The sequence below is a fragment of the Pleurodeles waltl genome, chromosome 7 (genome assembly GCF_031143425.1).
Source record: "Pleurodeles waltl isolate 20211129_DDA chromosome 7, aPleWal1.hap1.20221129, whole genome shotgun sequence".
In the NCBI taxonomy this organism is placed as follows: Eukaryota; Metazoa; Chordata; class Amphibia; order Caudata; family Salamandridae; genus Pleurodeles; species Pleurodeles waltl.
Window position 1 is genome coordinate 1,324,262,669 of NC_090446.1, and position 22,412 is coordinate 1,324,285,080.

The window sequence follows — 22,412 nt, forward strand, 5'->3', positions numbered from 1 at the left end:
CAATCAATTTAGTTGGTTTGTGGGCTTGCCTTTTAAAAATCGTTTGATTTTATTTGTAAAAGGCATGCATACGTCAACATACTAGGCCCCATGTTTTCAGCAGGGTTTCTGACCTACTTTTTCTTTTTATTTCCTACGCAGCGCAGTCTCGATGCACATGTGCTGATACGTTTGACTGCGAGCAAACTTCTGTTTCCTTTTGTGTGCTCCTTCACGCTCATGGCGTGGCACTTTAAATTGGGTCGCTTATGTTAAACTGTATTACTTTTCATTTTCATTTTCTGTGGCAATAAAAGTCCGGTTAGGACTTTACAGCGCTAATAGCTCTAAGTTGAGCAAATGCGAGACCCATTGCATTGCAAATGCTTGATCACTCTGTCCCTAGTCGGTCATTGCCACTCAGGTTTTCTCCTAAGTAAAGCTGATTTCCAGCAGCACTCTCCTTACCTTCTCGCCACACAAAGTCCCACCAAACAGTAAGCACTACAAGTTATCATTAACCAGCGCTATATAAACCTCCTAAATAAATACATAGTAAATGTTTAAGTGTGCATCTCCAGTTGGCTGTATTCAGAAGGCAAACATTGCAACCTTTACACACATTGGCACACCACACATGACTAAAGCATATTGTTGTAAAGCCCTTCCATATGTTGAGTACTGGTATGCAGCAAACCAACATAAACCGCAGTACTACTCACGTAAGTTCAGCATAAATATACCACAGTCTCATAAACACCAGCTTCATATCATAACTACCTAACGAGTTGCTGATGATTGAAAGAGAGCATTTTACTCTACCCGAGCAATAGATGGCCAGCCACCCAAGCAAGAAGAAAATGGAAAATTTCTCCCCAGCACACCCGCCCGGCCTACAAATCATACAAGAGTGTAATTTACATTCACACTAATCTACGCCAATTACTTTAAAATTAATTTTAAGTATTTACCAAAATCAACAAACTACAGAAACGACTGATCGCCTGCTCAGATGGAATGCAATGGCTTTTAGATTGAGAATGTGCTACATTTACATTATATTAGAACATTGGAAGTTGGCAGCTCCATTGAAAACAATGGAGTGCTGCGGGCTTTTACTGGCCGGTAAAAGCCCGCAGCGCGAACATTCCAATGGGCTTTGTTCACAGGAGCAGCTGTGAACAAAGCCTCACGGAGCCCGAGGGGATTCCAATCCCCTCGGGCTCCGTGAGCAATTTGTTTTTTTTAAGAGAACATTCTGCCCTGAGTGGCAGAATGTTCTAATAGCCTTAGAACCCGCCATAGCGGGCTCTACCGGCTATTAAAGGCCCTTTCCCTTGTTAAATGCCCTCGCCTTCGGCTCGGGCATTTAACTCGGGAGCGGTCTTTAATAGCCGGTAGAGCCCGCTACGGCGGGTTCTAAGGCTATAATGATATCACTATACAAATACAGGTAACAAACCATGAGATGCTATAACATAACATAACCACCTTGTGCTTGATAAAGCTAAATGACAGGGTGACTGATATCAAGGACAGCAGGTGCCTTGGTTTGTGTGTGTGTTTTTTGTGTACGGGAGGTGGGGCTTCTGCTTGGTCCAGCTGAGGATCTCCCCTTCCACACCACTATTATTATTTTTCGCCTCTTCATCCCTGTGAATATATCCTACCTCATGTCTTGGAAAGTCAGCACAGAATCAGGGACTCACAAAGTTGATAATGTTGCATTTCACCCACTTCATAATATTTTCAAAACATAGGCAAAGTAATCAAATTCATAATGCTGGTAAACTTTTAAACAAAAAAATGTCAGATAAAAACAGCCTAAACAATCATGTTTTGCAGGAGAAAAACACACAATATCTATTTTTTGGAAGAACCATTTTCACACACAAAAAACACCTTTGCTCAAATAAACCACGTCTTTGGAACATATGAAAGTGCCGTTTGTTTTCACACAATTCCTAAGTTTACTTGTTTGTAAATTTAAAAACTTTGGTGCAAAATGTTGTTTTACTTTAACGTAAGAAATTGGATTATTATTAGAGGTGGTTGACAACCCATCTCAAGGATTTATCATGACCATTGACAGGGTAACCTCTGAAAGCTACAAAATTAACCTGAGCTCAACCACCTGGTAGCTATGTCACAGAACGGGCAGGCTTAAATTGGGGCAATGTGTAAAGTATTTATGAGGTACCAATAAAGTGCTAGGGTCAAAATGCATACTGGAAATCCCAAACTATATTAAAATATAAAGTAAAATGTAATAATAATGAGCCTTTACTAATAGAGTTTTGTTATAACAGTGAAACTGTGCTTTTTGGGAGTTTGTTTAATAATAGAGAAATGCCTACTTTTCTCGATACCTTATCAACAGATAGATTCATTTCTGTTCTTGGTGTGTCCATGCTGGCTTAGCTCAGTTAGAAATGTGTTTCGCTGTCAATGCATTGGGTTAGAAGGGTGCTTACAGGGAGTGATATAACTACTATTGTTTAGAGGTGATGGAGTCTGAAATACCCTGAAGCCTGATAAGATGGCTCAGTGGAGGCATTGCTCCTTGTCGACATCACTCTGACACCTAAACAACAGCCACCTATTGGTAGACACTCAGTAAGTGTGTTAGACAACAGGTCTGCAGACAGATATGTACAGAACATAACCTAGGCCCTTGGGATGTTATACTTATTACAACTTAACAGCACAGAGTAAGCAAGGGAATATACTGAAAGAAGAGGGCACAATGCCTGCATTTGGAGTGATCATGGAGACCTCAAGTCCATGGAGAAGTGCTGTGACTTTAGTATCAAATGCTGGCACTACTTCTCATTATATATCAGTGCAATGCAGGGCAACCAAGGCAGTCTAAACCTCACACATGGCTGTGGAAAGGTAGCTTTAGTAGAAGAAGACCTGCATTTCCCTCAACAGACTTCCACTATTCATTTCTATCGCAAAGAGAAATATGCAGCACGTATAGCAAAGGCTTCTGAACCACGCGCAGTTTAGAACAAAATGATGCAGTAAGGCTTATCTAGTTTATATTTAACTGTTCAATTCCAACTCGAAAGTTCACCAGCCTGTAAACCATTTTTCCAGATTTAGGCCCATATTTATACTCTTGGGCCCATATTTATACTTTTTTAGCGCCGCATTTGCGTCATTTTTTGATGCAAAAGCGGTGCAAATTTACAAAATACAATTATTTTCTGCAAGTTTGTGCGTCAAAAAATGATGCAAAAGCGGTGATAAAAAAGTATAAATATGGGCCTTTTTTGACGCAAAAGAGGCGGAAACTTACAAAATACAATTATATTTTGTACTTTTGCACCGCTTTGGCGTCACAAAATGATGCAAATGCGAAGTATAAATATGGGCCTTAATGTCATTTAAGGCCTTTGAGTAAAATGTAGGCTCAGTGCTGCCTTTTTTCTTGTTTTCCTTGTAGTTTCTTCTCTTTTTCTCACACGTTATTTTATTTAAAGTCAAGGACTCCCGTTAATCTCGCTGTTTCAGCTGTAAGAACTGTGGGATGCTCAACTTCTCATGGTGCCATTGCTTAAATTGTTATTTCGTTGTTAATGGTTAAAATGTAAAACAATAAAAACAAATAAAAGCTTTTGCCATTATCTAGTTTAGTAAACACCACGTTGAAAAGTAATGTGTGACGTACATAAACAAGGACGGCCGTGGAATTCATATAAAATATTTTCTTGACACCGAATACAAGCCATCTGTCAGTGGAAGAGATGCAAAACCTAAAGGCAATGGCACATGTGGGTAAGGAAGGGTAATATGGGCATAGATCCCAGATTTCAAGAAAAAACGAAACTGGAGCTGCTCATCACGCACGAACCTGGGAAATTTGGCAGTGATGTGCATTTATGTTTTCATGAACACACACAATGGCTTGTTTAGGGGTTACTTGACAGCGCTGCGCCTGCAAGTCCCTCTATTTGGCATTTCTGCATGTCTGCAATGTCTCAAAGCTCCAAAGCAGCTGAAAGACGGTATAAAACATATAAATAAACAAAACACTTCTATCTAGTACACACAAGGCAAGATGAATGCTTGTGTTATACAGTCGCGGCTCACTGGGGTTACAGGGAGCGGGGTGGCGCACGGGGGGCAGCGGTGGGGGTTAAAGGAATTTTAATTAAAAATAAATAAATAAATAAACTTACCTCTGCGCCGCTCCTCTCTTCCGTCCTGCAGTGCAGGCACAGGCTCCTAGCTTGCCCTGCGGCCAATCCTGATGCGGCTCAGAGCAGCATCAGGGTTGGCTGGGAGCGCCTAGCAAGGGGGCTCCCGGGCCAACTGGGAGTCGCTGGGCTGGAGGCAGCCTACTGCGAATGTGTGTTTGGCCGGCCCGAGACAGCCAGTCAAACATACATGCGCAATGAGGGGAGTGCACAGTGCACTCCTTTCAATGTTCATCACCCCATGTTCCTAGTACATGCTATCCAAGGTGACCAGGACATATAAGGCAGTGTGTTCACTGCTTGTACTTGTGACTTCATGTGAGAAGGTACAAAATGGCTCCAAACCTGCCACTGCAGAGTGGAAGGATGGTGTGTTCACTGTCAGTTCAACTTTGCCATTCAAACCAATGGCAAAGCAAACCTGCCCCTTAACATTACACGTGAGTCTTCCCTAAGGAAGGCCTAGAGAGCCCTGTGGCAGGAAGCTGTGTTTTGTTAAGTGGGACATATATATCTCAATATGTCTCGACAGCAACACTTCCATATTGTCGTTTTGCAGTGGGAACAGTTGGTAGTCCCATTTTCTAACACAGGGCACCAGGTGGCATCCTGACCCGGCTAACGTTTGACTGAGACTACCAAACTGGCTCATGTGAGGTTTCAGATTGTTTATTACGTTAAATGGGATCTGCTGATCAGGCCAAAATTAAAGTCACTATTAATAATTAGCCACTTTTAGAAAAGTGATGACTCTGTGCTTTACTCTTCCAGTGGCCTCACAAAGGCACAGACACAGTTTTCTGACCACCTGGGAATGACTCACAGGCTCAAGGGCAAAGGCAGTGCCGCAGCAGCGAGGTATCACCTCCTACACCAGGATGTCCAATTAGGTGATTAGCCTGGAGGCGTGCTCAAAGGGGAAGCCGCCTTTGATGGGCTGCCTGGCCCACCATACCTGGGCAAGATTACTTTTGTCCTTGCAGACAGGACGGAGACAGGTTCAGAAGCGGGAAACACACCATTAAACCATTTCTACGGTGTGCATGTTGTCCTCAGGTAGCACACCGCTAGGGTGGGATAACTCGCTCTTCACAACTGAGGAAGTGGGCAAGAATGTGGCATTCTGGGATAACCAGATGCCCCACATCACATGAACTTTGTCACTAGATAGGCGGGGGCCCAGTAGCCCATTGGCTAGTGACCGCATGATCCCCTCAGGGCACTTTTTTGGGATAAATATAGCACCCTGGCACATTGACCCTCAGTACTCGATGGATCTGGAAAGAGGACAGAAGAAGACCACTCTGCACCCATTGGACCCGCAAAAAGAGAAGTTGTGATGCTGAAGCGTCTGCACCTGCTGCACTTTGGGCTAGTGGAGTTTGGACCCTGTCCTGTGTGCCTAGTTTGGGGAAACACTGATCCTCAGCACCATACTAAAGCAGAGGCTCCAAGGGCCAATTTGCTGGCCCCCACAACAGCATTGGGGACATTAAAGGTGCAGAAGCCAAAGTCACCTCTCTGGTAGCCACTGTAGAAGTCTTGTTGTTACTGGAAGCCAGGCACCCCAAGGACAATTCCGAGATAGCCAAAAGGTGCAACCATGTCTGCTGGACATGAGTGTTGGTTGTGACTGGATTCGTCACTCAAGAGGGACACCAGCTTCCACCAAAGATTTATACCATGACTGTTGTGTTGCAAAAGCACTGGATCTGCATCGGCAGCCCTTGGAACCCTGCAAAGAGGACTTTGTGGGACCCCGAACTCTGTGGCAAGAGTTGCCCCCACTCACCTGCGGACTGAGGACTCTACTGGACTTCATCCCTGTGGATCGCACATCATCCGGATCATCAGTGAGTATTTTTGAGCCGGTATCCCTCTGCATCAGGACCACTTCATTATCTCTATGGCAGTCATCCTATAAAGTTTGGATCTTGCTCTAAAAATGCTCTAGTGTCCAGGTAACTGTCCAAAGTATCCACTCCGGCCCCCAGGAACTCTGTCTCAGACTTAATCACCCAGCTCGAACCAAAGCTGCCAAACTAACTTTTCCAAAGTTTTCAAAAATTTCCAAAGTACTTTGTTGATCAATGCTCGTTTGCGGTTGATGCTAAAGTTATTTATTACTTTGAAAATCTATATCTCCGGAACTCTCAAGTGGATTTTGATGATCAAGGTCTCTCTCTAAACATACATAAAAATCGAATCTATTTTTCTAACCCAGTGTCTTGTTTTTTTTTTTGTGTCGTGTGACTTTCTTATTCTGTTGTTTGGTGTTGTTAAATGCTTTACACATTGTCCTTTTGCTAAGCCTTACTGCTCACAGCCACAGCTACCTGGGGTTGAGCTTAAGGTTAAGTAAACATACTTGACTGGACCCAAGATGATATTTGTTAGGGCTACCCAGCCATACCATACAGTACACCCAAAATCCTCATGTATTCCAATTCCAGCACTGACCAGAACCAAAAGGAATGTTAATTTCACACCAGCATGGTAATCACTGGCTTGCAGTTTGTTCTAACAACTGCTCAATTATTGCCATTTCAATTCTTTACTGGTAATCTCTGGGTTGTGGGCTAAGGCAGGACCTTGTTGTAGTCGCGCAATGACAGTGCCACCCCTGCACATTGATACATTCATAGCTTTTTCTTTCCCTCATAGAGTAGCTATTTCAGACCACAAAATGCAATCAAACCTCAATATGAATCTATTGTACGTCCTACAGTAAAAAAATTATAAATAGTAACCAGCCTGTGTCAGATCCTCACAAGGCAGGAAGTTTTCCTGGTCCATGTGTAACTAGGAAGGCCAGTCTTGTTTTTTTTTCCTTAGAATTCTGGGACTTGTAGTCCTGGTTTTATACTGGGCTAAGTAAGACTACAAGTTCTGGAATCCTAAGAAAAAAATGGGACTGGGATTAGTCAGTCACTAATTGATGTGGGAAACTTAGCAGCTATACACACATTGCAGGCAGCAGCAGGGTGTCACTGAACTGGAGGGGAGAGCAGGCTGAGAAGAGAGTTGTTGTCCATCTATATGCAAAGCATTAAGAAGAAACAATGAAGCAAGAAAGTGTGGAGGCAGTGATACACTCCAGAAAAGTACCGCGCAGCCAGTGGGAAGAGTCATAGAAAGAAATCAAGAGTTTATGATAGAATTCATCTCTCAATGGCTACAACAGTTAATAAAAGCCCTGACCCCAATATTTAGGACCCAGCCACAGCAAAGGCCTTTAAAAAAAGGAGGGCTTTCAACAACTGGTATAGCCTGAGGCGGAAGGGTGATAAGGTTGCTATTCCACCCATTGAGGGTGATATGTTCTACATTAAAAAGGGAAAAACAGAAAGACAAATATTGGAATGTTCGAGCAGAAGGCCTATACCAACCATAATTGGCCCTAACTCACTCCATTGACTACAGCATTACAGTGTTCCAACCTATGATGAAGATTAAGATACGTTTTTACATATGAAATAGCTCCTCATGCATTGCATCCCAAGCACTCCAATAGAAGGTCGCAATGAAACATAAAGCAGTCAACAGCAGGAGGTGAGATAGTTGTACTCCCACTGGTAGAGACAAAGCCTCGCTCTATACATATGTTGAAGCATTTTTAACAATAAGTCTTGCAGATATCTGTACTGTCAGGTCAGAGCTAAAAACTCTACCACCATAACCATTGCTGACTCCCTGTATCCAAATGACATATTCCCTGTCACTGATGAAAAAACTATAGATGCCATGGGTTCAAATTATGTGACATTTACAACCAGCAGGTATTCAGAAAGTGTAAATGGGTTCGTCAGGGTGCTAGCTACTTAAGACTGACACGCAGATGAATGATGAAAAAATAACTTTATAGGGTGGTCGTGATAGGAAATCAACTTGCTGTATTGACTCCAAGGGTTGTCTCAACGGCATAATTTGAAGAGTTTTAGAATTTTAGTTTAAATGTGTCTTTTAAAGAACCATGTGCAACCCCATCTCTCTGCTAATCGTATCATTTCAAATAGCCCCTTTCAACCTATCCACATCATTCACTTTCCATGCTCACCAGAGAGGATGAAGAAGATTCCAGACACAAAAGCGAGGATGGTCCTTTGAGGTCGAATGTGCCCGATGTTGCTGATGACAAAGGCTGTGAATACAAGGAAGAGGCTGACCATGGGGAACGGAGTAGCACTGCGGATCGTCTCTGCAATAAAGGAGAAAAAGAAAACCAAGAAAATGAGAAACAGACCTAGGACAGAGCTTCGAAAAAGATGGGAAGTGAGCCCACAGCCTAGAATACTGCAAACAATGTATTCAGAGGCACTGTGGTAATTACAGTGCCTCATAAGACTCACCATAGCTGAAACTTATCAGTCGCGACTCCTCCATTGGAGCGGAGGAGCGCTGCCCCACTTAAATGCCCCAGAGATGAAAGATAAAAGGGTTAATTTATGACCCTTTTATTTTTCATCATCCTGTCCTGAACGGGTGTCAGGATGAGCCGGGGCCTGCTGAGTGGCAGCAGGGAGGAGTGGTGGGCAGAGGGCTGCCTGTGCACTGTTTAAAGTGTGCACATATCTCTTTGGCCGACCATCTTGGGACGGCCAACCTGAAATGCGCAATTTAATCCTCTCAACCCAGCTGTGTTAAGACACTTGGTTTGAGAGCAAGTGCAGGCCTCCAGTGCGCTGGGGAGCGCCGAGAGATGCCGCTCCCTCCAATCAGGGTGCTGCTCACATGCTGGTCTACAGAATGTGAGCAGTGCTAGGACTGACAAGGGAGTTTGCTTTGGCCCGCACACCACACTTCAGAGATGTCCAGCAGGAGGATGACTTGGGATTCGGGAAGTGTATTTTTATTTGTGTTCTTCTTTTATTGTATTTGCACGCATGCAGGCACATCCACCCGTTTAGCCATGCCCCCCCTCCATAGATCCAGCCACCACTGGGTATTACCCATAGTGGAGCAGCCAGAGTTGTGTATCAGGATATTTGTCCTTATTTAGTGGAGAATAACACTTAAATATAGGAGTGCTGGAATTGTTGCTCACAGTGTTCCCTGTGTTCTTTTACCCCCCCCCCCCCCCTCCCCCCAAGAGCGCAGGTGCATCCCAAAGAGCTGATCAGATTAATAACTCAACTTAGAGCCAATCAAAAAAGTGTGGGAGGGGGCAAACTGCTTGACACACCAACACACAGTTCTCTCCGATGCACTCACCATTCACTGCCAGGGAGGCCCTCACCCCTTTCCAGAAGAGAGAATGGGACAAAAGCCGGAGTGTGTAAGTGACTTGGTGAGGCATTCTTGTAATATGTTGAAATATCAATTTATGAAAAGCACAATTCCTCTAGTTTTACCGTGGAATGATTGTTACAGAAACATTTAATTAATACACTTACTTGTAAGTCTTCGTCTACCCAACTTCCACCCCATCACTGTACCTAACCAATCAAATGTTCTTGTATATGTCTAAAGGAAAGTCCTACATACGTCCACGAAAGGAGAAAATATATCTGTGGCTCTTTTCAATTGGTAGAACATTGGGGGAGTGGGAGGTCGTAGATTTGGTGCATAATGTAAATATATCTTTTAAGCTCAAATTCTTTCATTGCAGCACTTCCATGCTTCTGGCAACACATCCAAGGGTCTATAAATTGTCTATATCTGTAATATTCTCCACATAGACAGGAAGGATTTTCATTGTCTGTACTCCCAAGGATTCTTTCATATGTTAGTAAAGAGAGACCTAATCGCAGAGGAGCAGAATGACTGAAATTCTGACCCATTCAAACACAGATTGTGCCATGTTTATCCCAGTGTTTTGAATGCCCTAAAAATTTTGAATATGTCTTGTGTGGCCACAAGGTCAATGCACCGTGACTGCTGTGCTTACCACCAAGTCTGCCAGCCTTGGATTAAAGTCTAGGTCAGCCAAAGTGTAGTAGCTTGTTCTAGACACTCTGACAGCCCCAACAAGTGTCTGCTCCCAGAGCCCATCGATCCAATAGAGAATGTGGAGATGCGTCTGACAATCAATTTCATGATGAAAAGAAGTTCATACAGTGGTGAAATGTCAGCACGGTACCACAGAGAAACAATCTGAAAACAAGTTGTTGTAGTTCAATCATTAGTGAATGCAGCCTCACTACGTGTATGAAGACTGCTTCCCTAAAAACCTGGACAAAGCTCCTTAAATTGCTAATGAGCTGTGCCCCCTGCCAAAGAGCCTTTTTGGCTTGAAAGTAATTGGGGCTTTAGACGAAATATAGCTTACTAAGAACACTATGACATAATGCAAAATCGTATATGAACATTTGTACTGACGATGATTTAAAATGGCTGGTTAAACATTTGATTCAATTTGCTCTTTTGCTCTTTTGAATAAAGATTCGCACTTTTCACCAATTAATGAACTATAACAACTTTTTTCAAACTGTTTCTAAGGGCCTGATTACAACTTTGGAGGAGGTGTTAATCCGTCCCAAAAGTGACGGTAAAGTGGCGGATATACCACCAGCCGTATTACGAGTCCATTATATCCTATGGAACTCATAATACGGCTGGTGGTATATCCGTCACATTTGGGACGGATTAACACCTCCTCCAAAGTTGTAATCAATGTAAACAATGTGTATCTCAACTGCAGCACCGTCCCTAGAATAATGATTACAAATGGAACCAATACTTTTCCAACTCACTGAGGATATTGGCTGTGTTCTCTGTCACAATATCTGTGTCCGGGCCGTGGAAGAACTCTGACGCCACGCATCTGCCTTTCTCTTTTCCTGTCAAAAGAACGTAAGAAAAGTGTGAAAAGTAGCACTATGTGTTAAAAAATATAAAAACCAAGGGGTTTATTTATGAGAGACATTCACCACCAGAGCGTCATCGATGGTGCAGACCTCTCAATCGTATCAAAGAGGTCACACAAATCTACTTTCAGTGGTTTTGAATGGCATCATAGATATGGAGTAAGATAAAGCAGCGCACATCACTGCGTTGCCTTACTCTGCGCCACGGAGGCATTGAATGGATGTTGCGGTGGGTTTTTCCATGCAACATTCATGGGTTTTGACACTGCCCGAGGTTTACTTAATCACGTAAACTTGGGGAAGCGCCAAAACTGAGGCGTAACAAGGAAAAATATTTGCATTTTTCCTTGCTTTTTCCTCTTTCCATGTCTGCTACATTTTGCCAAACACATATACAGAGGAAAACATCTCTCAGGACTGTTTTTGTTCAGGTAGGTGCCCGATCCTGCCCAAAAACAATCATGCATGCAAGGCAGACACCCTTGCATCATGGTGCTTGGGGGCTTGCATTGGTGTTAGGCAGCCAATTGTGCACCAGGGCAGGGGGAAAGGAAAGGAATGCACTGTATAACATAAATAAGGTGCATTCCTGCGCTTTCACATTGGCATGGGGCAGAACAGCAAGAAGACTTGCAGCGCTGCCATACGCCAGTCCCCCATAAATAAGACCCCAAACATTTACGTCACAGAAGACTATCAACCAAATAAGCTTTCTATACCCATCTGCATCATTATTGGGAGGGCTGGGCGCCTTGACCCACCAAAGAGCAATGTCTAGTCATGCAAATTGTCCCCGTTAAAAACAAATACATGTACATTTTCCTCATGCATAATTTCTGCAATTGTGCCCTTGTATATGCATGAGCAAAAGGCAAAATCGCAGAATTTGTAGTATCCCAACCTTCCACAGCAAAAAAAACCTTTCAGCCGAATGTTCAGTCGTGCTGACAAAATGCGAAGTATTTCTATGGAATATTCCGCTTGAGCAGTTTTTTTCAATTTTCCCTAGCCCAGGTCTCCTGGGGGTTTCTCCAGTGATCAACGTAGCAGTTTTTTGCAATTTTGCTTGTTTGGTGGTGATTTCGCCTCGTGTATTTTAAGTCTCCTTAACATTGATGTGTATGAAGAAACGAGGATTCTTTCCTTCCAGCGTCTCGGAGAGCGTCTGCACTTTTCTGACAAGCTCTGATGAGGGCGCAAAGCACCATCAAAGGTTTTCATGAATTCCCTTATGCAGGGATTTCTCTATCATTTTGGTCTATAAATAGATCCTGCTAACAGAATGTATTAATAACACAGGGAGCGCGAGGCTAGTGCTGACTTTGACTTCAGTCCTCGCCTTATCCCTCAACTTGCTGCATTGAAGAAATCCGCAAATATATCGTTATTTAAGAACTGGAGAAAACATCAAAAAGGAGTAAATGTATCACTTCCACATGTTTACTGGACAGTGGTCAAGTGGGAGGCTGAGCTCCAGAAGATTTTAACAGTAGGGGTGTGTGCAATTGAGGGTATGTGAAATTTTAGGAAAATAAAGTGAAATTACGCTTAATTATGCAAAATGCAAATCCGTCATTAAGTGCTATATTTTGCTACAAAATCCATCCTAGCTGAGATGTTTGGCCCACAAATGCACTTTGCATGAAAAAATTAGCATTAAAAACAGAAGCTACTCGTGATCTGGTTGTTTGCCTTGTCCCTGCGCTATAATTTTACCACAAAATGGTGGCATAATTACTCAGGGCCTGATTAAGAGTATGACAGTCTGACTGCCAGATTATGAAGGTGGTGGTCAGACCACCACAAGACCGCTGCAACCACCAGGATCTTGGATGCCCCGGAGGTGGGGAAAGCTGTGGTCAATCGCGGCGGTGCTAATGCTGGCACTGCCGCTCGGATCACGACCTGCCTTTCTGCCAAGCTTTTCATGGCAGGGCCCCCACCATAAAATGCTTTATGGAAAGGAAGGGAAGAGGGCCCTCTGGCAATTTTAAGCCCATTGGGTAGTGTGACTATGCCTGCACTGTCGGTGCACACTGTTGCCATGCACAACTGTTGCCAGGCACAACTTTGTGCATGGCAACAATGCATTCGAAGTGCATCTGGTGCTGCACAGAGGCGGCATGTGCTTCAGGCTTACTTTTTGATCCAAAGCATGTGACCGCAGTGACGTAGCTGCCGACACTACCTCCAGCCCAGCGGTAGTGTTGTAATAGGGCGGTTGGAAGGCTGCCGTCTTGGCAGTATCCTCCCGACTGCCATTTTGGCGGTCGGTTGGTCGAACTGCCAAACTCATAATGAGGGCCTCAGTGTGGCATTAAGGCATCATTTTGGGAATTTTGTGTGACAAGTACAAATCATTTCAAACTGTTGGTGTGAATGAATTGTGTAAGGAAAGCCACAAATGTTAAATAAATAATACTGGAAATAGTAGTAATAAATAGTAATACATTAGGCAAAATACAACCAGGTATGTTACTTCACATTACACACACACAAACACACTAACGGGGGCATCTGTGAATTTGGAAGTGGGAGAAAAAACTACAAATTAAGGGATTTTGAGGTATAATATGGGTAATTGTTTCTGCATTAGTTTCCATATTTATGCCTGATCTTTCACTTGGAGATATTGGCTGCATCCAACAACCAAAGTCTCAGTGTGAGACCCCTTTGACCTCTCGTTACACCAGATATATAGCTGTCCCAATTAGCTGGCAACTCCTGTTTCCGGGGGAATTATAAAACGCCTTAAGTGGTACCCATGAATATCACATTATATATTGAACCTCCCTAGATGCAGGTCAGTTGTAATGGTATGGATAAAAAGTGAGAGTGCTCTAGTCTGAAAAGCAAGGGTGGCACTGCCACTGTTAGGCAAGAAAGGCTAAGACCACAAAGGGTGACTCATTGAAAAGGAGCAAGGTAACGTTGTGTTATAGCATTGAGCATCACTTCTAAACTGATTATGTTTTCACATAACCAGGGCTATATTATAAATTTGGGACTAAGAAATATCCATTTGCTCCTAAGCCTGTCTGGTACTTTCAATGAAGAGTCACACTTAGGACTGGCAACTGCTCCTGTCCTCACGTGCCTTTGGCGAGCCTCAAACCAGAGCTCATTGATAATAACAATAAAAAAAACTATTGGAATAATTTTTATTGAAATAATATAACCACTATCCACCTCTCATAGGTCACAAGGGAAAGGGCAGGTGAATTTACTAATAGATACTTTTCACTATGAACATCACTTGCACTATCAGAGTCTTGGGTTTTTCGAGGAAGAACCCAGATTTCTGAAACACAGACAGCAACATAGAGTTTGGACATTGAGATAGGAATTTCTTCTTTGCAAAAGACGGTAAAGAGTGCATGGGTAGGTGCTTAATTTTAGCCAGTGATTGCCGGTGGGAGCCACTGGCACACATTTTTTGAGACTTTTTTCCCCTCATCGGATATTTACCGAGAGCAAGAGAAGGAAAAAACACACAAAGGGGAAAGAAGGAAGAAAAGAAAGATGGAAAACCCGCCACAAAGGGAGAAAACAGGAACCTGCACGAGTGAGCAAAAGGGGAAGGGAGTGGCTGGTGGTGGATTAAAGAGGCATGATGTGGATTCAAGGCAAAGCAGCCTCGGCATGCGTGAGCTGACATTTAACAGTACAGGCTGCAGGCTTCTGAGCAGAGCTTTGGGCACTCATTTGTTTTTACAAATCAAGCACTGACTTGAGAGGAAAGTGTAGTGTTCGAGTTTAAAAAATTGATATTGCTCAGCTTTATTGTGTGGTTGGAGAAGCCAAGGTAACCTCAGTGGGCTCTTGCTTGGCTCTGGGACGAACCAAAGAGGATTCAGTTGACTGTCCTCTCCCAAATTCACACTTTTGTGGGTGAAAAGAAAGACCAAAGCTGCTGCAACAGTATGATGATATAGAACGAAACTGCACTTTAAAATAAAGGTAAAACAAGAAAAATCTGGCCCCTAATCTAATTATCAGAAATCTAAAATGTCTACTCTTAATCCATGATAACCCACTTTAACAGTTAAGGTTCTCCTGCGCTGTGTCTAGTGGTACTAATCCACCCCAGCTAAGGGTTTGCAACTTTGTGAACCTGATCTATTGATAAGTGAACATTATGATGTCATTCATAGTGATTTTTTAGCAGAAAATGAATTTGTTCGGCTAAATTGCCTGCCTTCAACTTTTTAGAATGAGAGAGTAAAAATGTAAGGCATAGACTGAAAATGGCTGACATAGATGGAGTGGGGTGGGAGTGGGAGGAGTCTGCAAATACTGTTTTTTTTACTGTGCAGACTGTCAAATAATGATGACACATATTTCTATTTATTTTGTTTATGAAAAACTAATTTAAAAATTGCTGACATGGTCTGAAATAGTGTGCTTTATGTCTCCCAACTATGATCAAGAAATATCTGAAAGTCTGTCTTAAGTGTCACAGGGAAAAGAAGCCCATCCTCTTACCCTACTCACTCAACCTCTGCAGACAACTGAATGGCATCTGCATTAAAAATAACCAAGCTGGGCCAAAATTCGAAGTCGTGTGCGGACGAAGACCGCATCAAATAGTCTTATATTTAGACTTAAAGATATTGGTGTGGCCTTAAGGTCACAATAAACTCATATATGCAAGATAGTTTAACATAGTGATGAAACAGAGATTCCAGTTTGGATCATGCCCATATCTCACGTTTCCCTGATCCATACATAAGCACATCATCTAATCCTACATTTTTCTTTTGTATTCCGATTCATGCATTTTTTAGTTTTCCCAACAGAAATGCAGGGCAACATGTACTAAAGAGGAAAAAAGGACTGGATAAAGGACACACCTGAAAAGGATCAACACAAGGAAACCTTAGTGCAGTGAGAAAGGCATATCAACAATTGGTATTACAATCTCGCCAATCTAACAACCCAACAACTCAAGACACACCCACTCTGTAGAGGTAAGGCAATTGCTACGTATCATCACAAGATCATGATACCAATTTAGCTCATATAGTGGGTATGGCATAATATAGTGTGTTATGAAAATCTCACCAGTCTAACACTACACCACTATACAACAGCCTTATAAAACAAATTGTGATTGGACACACACTCTTTAGGGCTAAGGTAATTGCTTCCTGCCCACACACAATCGTAACACTGAACTAGCCCAAGAGTCCAGTGTAGGCAATCAGATTCACATCACAAATCACCAATATATTTAGAAGGCTGCCACTATCACAAAGCATTCCGCAAGCTTTCAAAATAGAGAATGTGTAATTTACCAGCAATAAAGCACACCCGCCACAGCCCTGCATGGAGTGCCATTTTCACTTCTGTGGTCTGGTTTTGAGGCAGTACAATACCCTCTTCGATGTAGAGCCAGTAGTCAGTGCTCACAGCTATGCCCACCAGGAGGAGGCCACAGGCTCCAAAGACGCTACTGAGCAGGGTCAGTGCTCGACTGCTGCAGTTACTCATCCTAGGAGGCAGGGGGAGCCGAGCAATGAAACCTCGGCACAGCTCTACCTGGAAGACAATAAGAAGAAAACAATATGTGAGTTCATCTGCATTCGGAATTAGTGGTGTACGTGAATAAATCAAGCTTTCTGTTGGGCGCACAACTACTGTTTCATGAGGGGAGTGACCTTTAGAAGATGGGTAGGTTTGGAGATTTTTGGACAAATCCATACCTATGAAAGCTATGATAGTGAGGGCAGAATGTGTCCTTCACAAGTACCATACATGTTAACATTTTCAAAGAAGAAAGAAGGATGCTATCAACCGACATGCCCTTGGGTCTCCAATAATCACTTTCTTAGACTCCTCTGTGATAAAGAATACTCTGCATCAACCCTTAGCTGAAGAAGTATCTCATCCTCCTTGAATATATCATTTTCCTATTGGATTTTATACACAAACTGTAATTTGTTTACTTATTTGCTTTTTAATAACATGTGCTCTACTGCTTTTGACATTTTACTACTGTTTACGACTGCATTAAGTTTAAACCTCATGAGATGTTTTAGTTTTTCTCCTCTTACCTTCTTTTCTCCTTCCCTCTTTCATATTTTTTCAAATAACTACAAATGTATTTACTGTACTATTTCCTTATTATTCAACTGTATTCATTATATTGTTCATTTATCACATAGTGGATCTATTATTTTGGATATCTCTCTTTTACTACTTAATAAACTTTACTTTTAAACTGAAAAGGAGAAAGTAGGAGATTTTTAAAAAAAAATTGGGAGAGTGTATTTTCCCCATTGACTTCTGTTGAGGCAGAGGCAATTTCAGGCAGGAGAGAACCAAAACAAAGCCTTTTTTGGCCTAAAAAAAAGTCTGAAGACTCCCACCTGAATCAGGTCTATCAGGTCTATGGCTATCCGTACATATGATGTACCTGTCTACCAGTAAAATCCTGACTCCCCTGTAGACCAACTCGTTTTAACTCCGGGAAAAATGGTGTGCATCAATCCTGGTACAATTTTGAAAGTGACTGAATTTTCCAAATCAAGGTGGAGTGTGTTTTGAGAAAAAAACAAATAGTGAAGAAATGTGGGCCTGAATCTAAAAGAATTTTAGAGACTTACTCTTGGTGTAACGCCGGCTTACTGACTTCCCTCCATTGTCTTCCCAGTCACAGCCAGATTTAAATTTAAAATCTGTTACCTCAAACATAGAGACATAATATGAAAACACCCTAGCTAGCAGATCTACCATCATCTCTAGTGCTTCAAGATGTTTCAGATGTCACAAAGCCTCTCTCATTGAATTCCCCAAAGTCAGACATTTTGAGCACAGTAGCAGTCCCTTTCTAGTCCTGCACTCCAGATTAGAACCCTGTACCTCGCAATCTGAGAACCTTCGCACTTGCTCTCCATATTAAGCATGCAGGTCTAGGCTCACTTTTTCAAGTATCTCGTATACTATGGTTATAAGGAATACCTGAGATTAACATTAAGTATACATTTGAATATAAAATTTTATGAAATTGTCAAACCCTCTCCGCATTTCAAAGTAGCTTGGTTATGATTTATTTCTGTTAAATTCCAGGAGTTTCAAGACTGAAGAGTAAATTGGGTCCTATATTTTTACATGTACAAAAATCACAGATTTTGCAGAGGTATTATGTCTTTAACCCCTTAGCTGCTGGGCCTTTCCCCCCCCAGTGCTGAGCCCTTTTTTGGCTATTTGGGGTAGTTCGCGCTTAGGGCCTCATAACTTTTTGTCCACATAAGCTAACCACGCCAAATTTGCGTCCTTTTTTTCCAACATCCTAGGGATTCTAATGGTACCCAGAGTTGGTGGTTTCCCCTGGAGGAGACCAAGAAAATAGCCAAAATACAGTGAAAATTTAGTTTTTTCCAAAAAAATGGGAAAAAAGGGCTGCCGAAGAAGGCTTGTGGTTTTTTCCCTGAAAATGCCATCAACAAAGGGTTTCTGGTGCTGAAATCACTATCTTCCCACCTTTCAGGAACGGGCAGACTTGAATCAGAAAACCAAATTTTTCAACACAAATTTGGCATTTTACTGGGACATACCCCATTTCTACTATATTTGGTGCTTTCAGCCTCCTTCCAGTTAGTGACAGGAATGGGTGTGAAACCAATGCTGGATCCCGGAATGCTAAACATTTCTGAAAACTAGACAAAATTCTGAATTCAGCAAGGGGTCATTTGTGTAGATCCTACAAGGTTTTCCTACAGAAAATAACAGCTGAAATAAAAAAATATTGAAATTGAGCTGAAAACAACAGCCATTTTTCTTTATGTTTTACTCTGTAACTTTTTCCTGCGATGTCAGATTTCTGAAAGCAATATACCATTTTGTCTGCTGGACTCTTCTGGTTGCGGGGATATAAAGGGCTTGTAGGTTCATCAAGAACCCTAGGTACCCAGAGCCAATAAATGAGCTGCACCCTGCAGTTGGTTTTCATTCTATACTGGGTATACAGCAATTAATTTGCTGAAATATGAAGAGTGAAAAAGAGGTATCAAGAAAACCTTTGCATTTCCAAAATGGGATCAAGATAAGGTTTTGAGGAGCAGTGGTTATTTGCACATCGCTGAATTCCGAGGTGCCCATACTAGCATGTGAATTGCAGGGCATTTCTCAAATAGACGTCTTTTTTACACACTCTCTTATATTTGGAAGGAAAAAATGTAGAGAAAGATAAGGGGCAATAACACTTGTTTTGCTATTCTGTGTTCCCCCAAGTCTCCCGATAAAAATGATACCTCACTTGTGTGGGTAGGCCTAGTGCCCGCGACAGGAAATGCCCCAAAACACAACATGGACACATCCTATTTTTTTTATAGAAAACACAGCTGTTTTTTCCAAAGTGCCTACCTGTAGATTTTGGCCTCTAGCTCAGCCGGCACATAGGGAAACCTACCAAACCTGTGCATTTCTGAAAACTAGAGACCTAGGGGAATCCAAGGAGGGGTGACTTGCGGGGCTCGGACCAGGTTCTGTTACCCAGAATCCTTTGCAAACCTCAAAAAGTGGCTAAAAAAACAAGTTTTCCTCACATTTCGGTGACAGAAAGTTCTGGAATCTGAGAGGAGCCACAAATTTCCTTCCACCTGGCGTTCCCCCAAGTCTCCCGATAAAAATGATACCTCACTTGTGTGGGTAGGCCTAGCGCCCGCGACAGGAAACGCCCCAAAGCGCAACGTGGACACATCAAAATTTTTGGAAGAAAACAGAGGTGTTTTTTGAGAAGTGCCTACCTGTAGATTTTGGCCTCTAGCTCAGCCGGCACCTAGGGAAACCTACCAAACCTGTGCATTTCTGAAAACTAGAGACCTAGGGCAATCCAAGGAGGGGTGACTCGCGGGGCTCGGACCAGGTTCTGTTACCCAGAATCCTTTGCAAACCTCAAAAAGTGGCTAAAAAAACAAGTTTTCCTCACATTTCGGTGACAGAAAGTTCTGGAATCTGAGAGGAGCCACAAATTTCCTTCCACCCGGCGTTCCCCCAAGTCTCCCGATAAAAATGATACCTCACTTGTGTGGGTAGGCCTAGCGCCCGCGACAGGAAACGCCCCAAAGCGCAACGTGGACACATCAAAATTTTTGGAAGAAAACAGAGGTGTTTTTTGAGAAGTGCCTACCTGTAGATTTTGGCCTCTAGCTCAGCCGGCACCTAGGGAAACCTACCAAACCTGTGCATTTCTGAAAACTAGAGAGCTAGGGCAATCCAAGGAGGGGTGACTCGCGGGGCTCGGACCAGGTTCTGTTACCCAGAATCCTTTGCAAACCTCAAAAAGTGGCTAAAAAAACAAGTTTTCCTCACATTTCGGTGACAGAAAGTTCTGGAATCTGAGAGGAGCCACAAATTTCCTTCCACCCGGCGTTCCCCCAAGTCTCCCGATAAAAATGATACCTCACTTGTGTGGGTAGGCCTAGCGCCCGCGACAGGAAACGCCCCAAAGCGCAACGTGGACACATCAAAATTTTTGGAAGAAAACAGAGGTGTTTTTTGAGAAGTGCCTACCTGTAGGTTTTGGCCTCTAGCTCAGCCGGCACCTAGGGAAACCTAACAAACCTGTGCATTTCTGAAAACTAGAGACCTAGGGCAATCCAAGGAGGGGTGACTTGCGGGGCTCGGACCAGGTTCTGTTACCCAGAATCCTTTGCAAATCTCAAAAAGAGGCTAAAAAAACAAGTTTTCCTCACATTTCGGTGACAGAAAGTTCTGGAATCTGAGAGGAGCCACAAATTTCCTTCCACCCGGCGTTCCCCCAAGTCTCCCGATAAAAATGATACCTCACTTGTGTGGGTAGGCCTAGCGCCCGCGACAGGAAACGCCCCAAAGCGCAACGTGGACACATCAAAATTTTTGGAAGAAAACAGAGGTGTTTTTTGAGAAGTGCCTACCTGTAGATTTTGGCCTCTAGCTCAGCCGGCACCTAGGGAAACCTACCAAACCTGTGCATTTCTGAAAGCTAGAGACCTAGGGGAATCCAAGGAGGGGTGACTTGCGGGGCTCGGACCAGGTTCTGTTACCCAGAATCCTTTGCAAACCTCAAAAAGTGGCCAAAAAAACAAGTTTTCCTCACATTTCGGTGACAGAAAGTTCTGGAATCTGAGAGGAGCCACAAATTTCCTTCCACCCGGCGTTCCCCTAAGTCTCCCGATAAAAATGATACCTCACTTGTGTGGGTAGGCCTAGCGCCCGCGACAGGAAATGCCCCAAAACAGAACGTGGACACATCAAATTTTTTCATAGAAAACAGTGCCTAACTGTGGATTTTGGCCTCTAGCTCAGCCGGCACCTGGGGAAACCTAGCAAACCAGCACATTTTTGAAAACTAGAAACCCAGGGGAATCCAAGATGAGGTGACTTGTTGGGCTCGGACCAGGTTCTGTTACCCAGAATCCTTTGCAAACCTCAAAATGTGGCTAAAATACCACGTTTTCCACACATTTCGGTGACAGAAAGTTCTGGAATCTGAGGGGAGCCACAAATTTCCTTCCACCCAGCGTTCCCCCAAGTCTCCCGATAAATATGATACCTCACTTGTGTGGTTAGGCCTGGTGCCTGCGACAGGAATAGATCACACAACGGTCAATGTTGGTCCTTACGTGAGGCAGCTGTTGACCCTGGGGTGATCCATTCCTGACACAGGCACTAGGTGTAGGCACTCAAGTGGGGTAGTGTTTTTATCAGGACAGGTGAGGAGTCACTGGGTGGTAGGAATGTTGTGGATCCCAGCATATTCCTGTAGTTTGTGTGACAGAAATGCGAGAAAAATAGAGTTTTTTTTCAACATTTCAGCTTTGCAGGGTATTCTGGGTAAGAAAACTTTGGGGAATCCACACAAGTCACACCTCTGTGGACTCCCCCGAATGTCTAGTTTCCAGAAATGTTTGGGTTTAGTGTGTTTCTCTATATGGCCGCCGAATCCAGGACCAAAAACACAGGTGCCTGCCTTACAAAACCAGTTTGTTTTGCCATAGACAATTTTGATGTCTCCACAATATGATTTGGGTGGTGGAATTTGGGGCTGAACTAAATTGGTGAGCTCCCAAGAGAGCACTCTCTCTCTGCTTGCCGCCGCATTCACCTGCTCTCTGGGTTGGCCTAACCCACTATTACCCAGTTGCACGAACAGCTTGCGAAGGGACAGCAGGACTGTCCTCATCACCTCCCTCATAATGTACTGGAAGAGGAGTTTTCGAATGGGACTCCTCTGACTGAAAAATCACTCCCAGAGTCTGCGCCATTGTCCTATCCCTCAGATGCTGTCTCAGTATCTGATGTCTCAGTCTCTGATCCTATGTCAGAGCGGTCCTCTATAACCCGAGTGCAGGCAGCAGTCATCCATCAAGATGCCATCTCTGCTATTGGCTAAACTGTTGCTCTAAAACACTAGCCTACGTAGACAGTCACAAAATCG

At 43.2% G+C, this 22,412-nt stretch overlaps 1 protein-coding gene across 2 annotated transcripts in view; it reads right to left on the minus strand.

Annotated features, from left to right (window-relative positions):
- CACNG7 (calcium voltage-gated channel auxiliary subunit gamma 7) overlaps positions 1-22,412 on the minus strand; it is a 145,292-nt gene that overhangs the window by 52,834 nt on the left and 70,046 nt on the right. For both annotated transcript variants that reach the window (XM_069200665.1, XM_069200666.1), the window contains 3 exons: positions 16,288-16,531; positions 10,877-10,963; positions 8,242-8,382 (listed from right to left, as the gene is read on the minus strand). In XM_069200665.1, coding sequence (XP_069056766.1) covers positions 8,242-8,382; positions 10,877-10,963; positions 16,288-16,483 — 424 coding nt within the window. In that variant the 5' untranslated portion in view covers positions 16,484-16,531. The remainder of the gene's footprint in view (positions 1-8,241; positions 8,383-10,876; positions 10,964-16,287; positions 16,532-22,412) is intronic.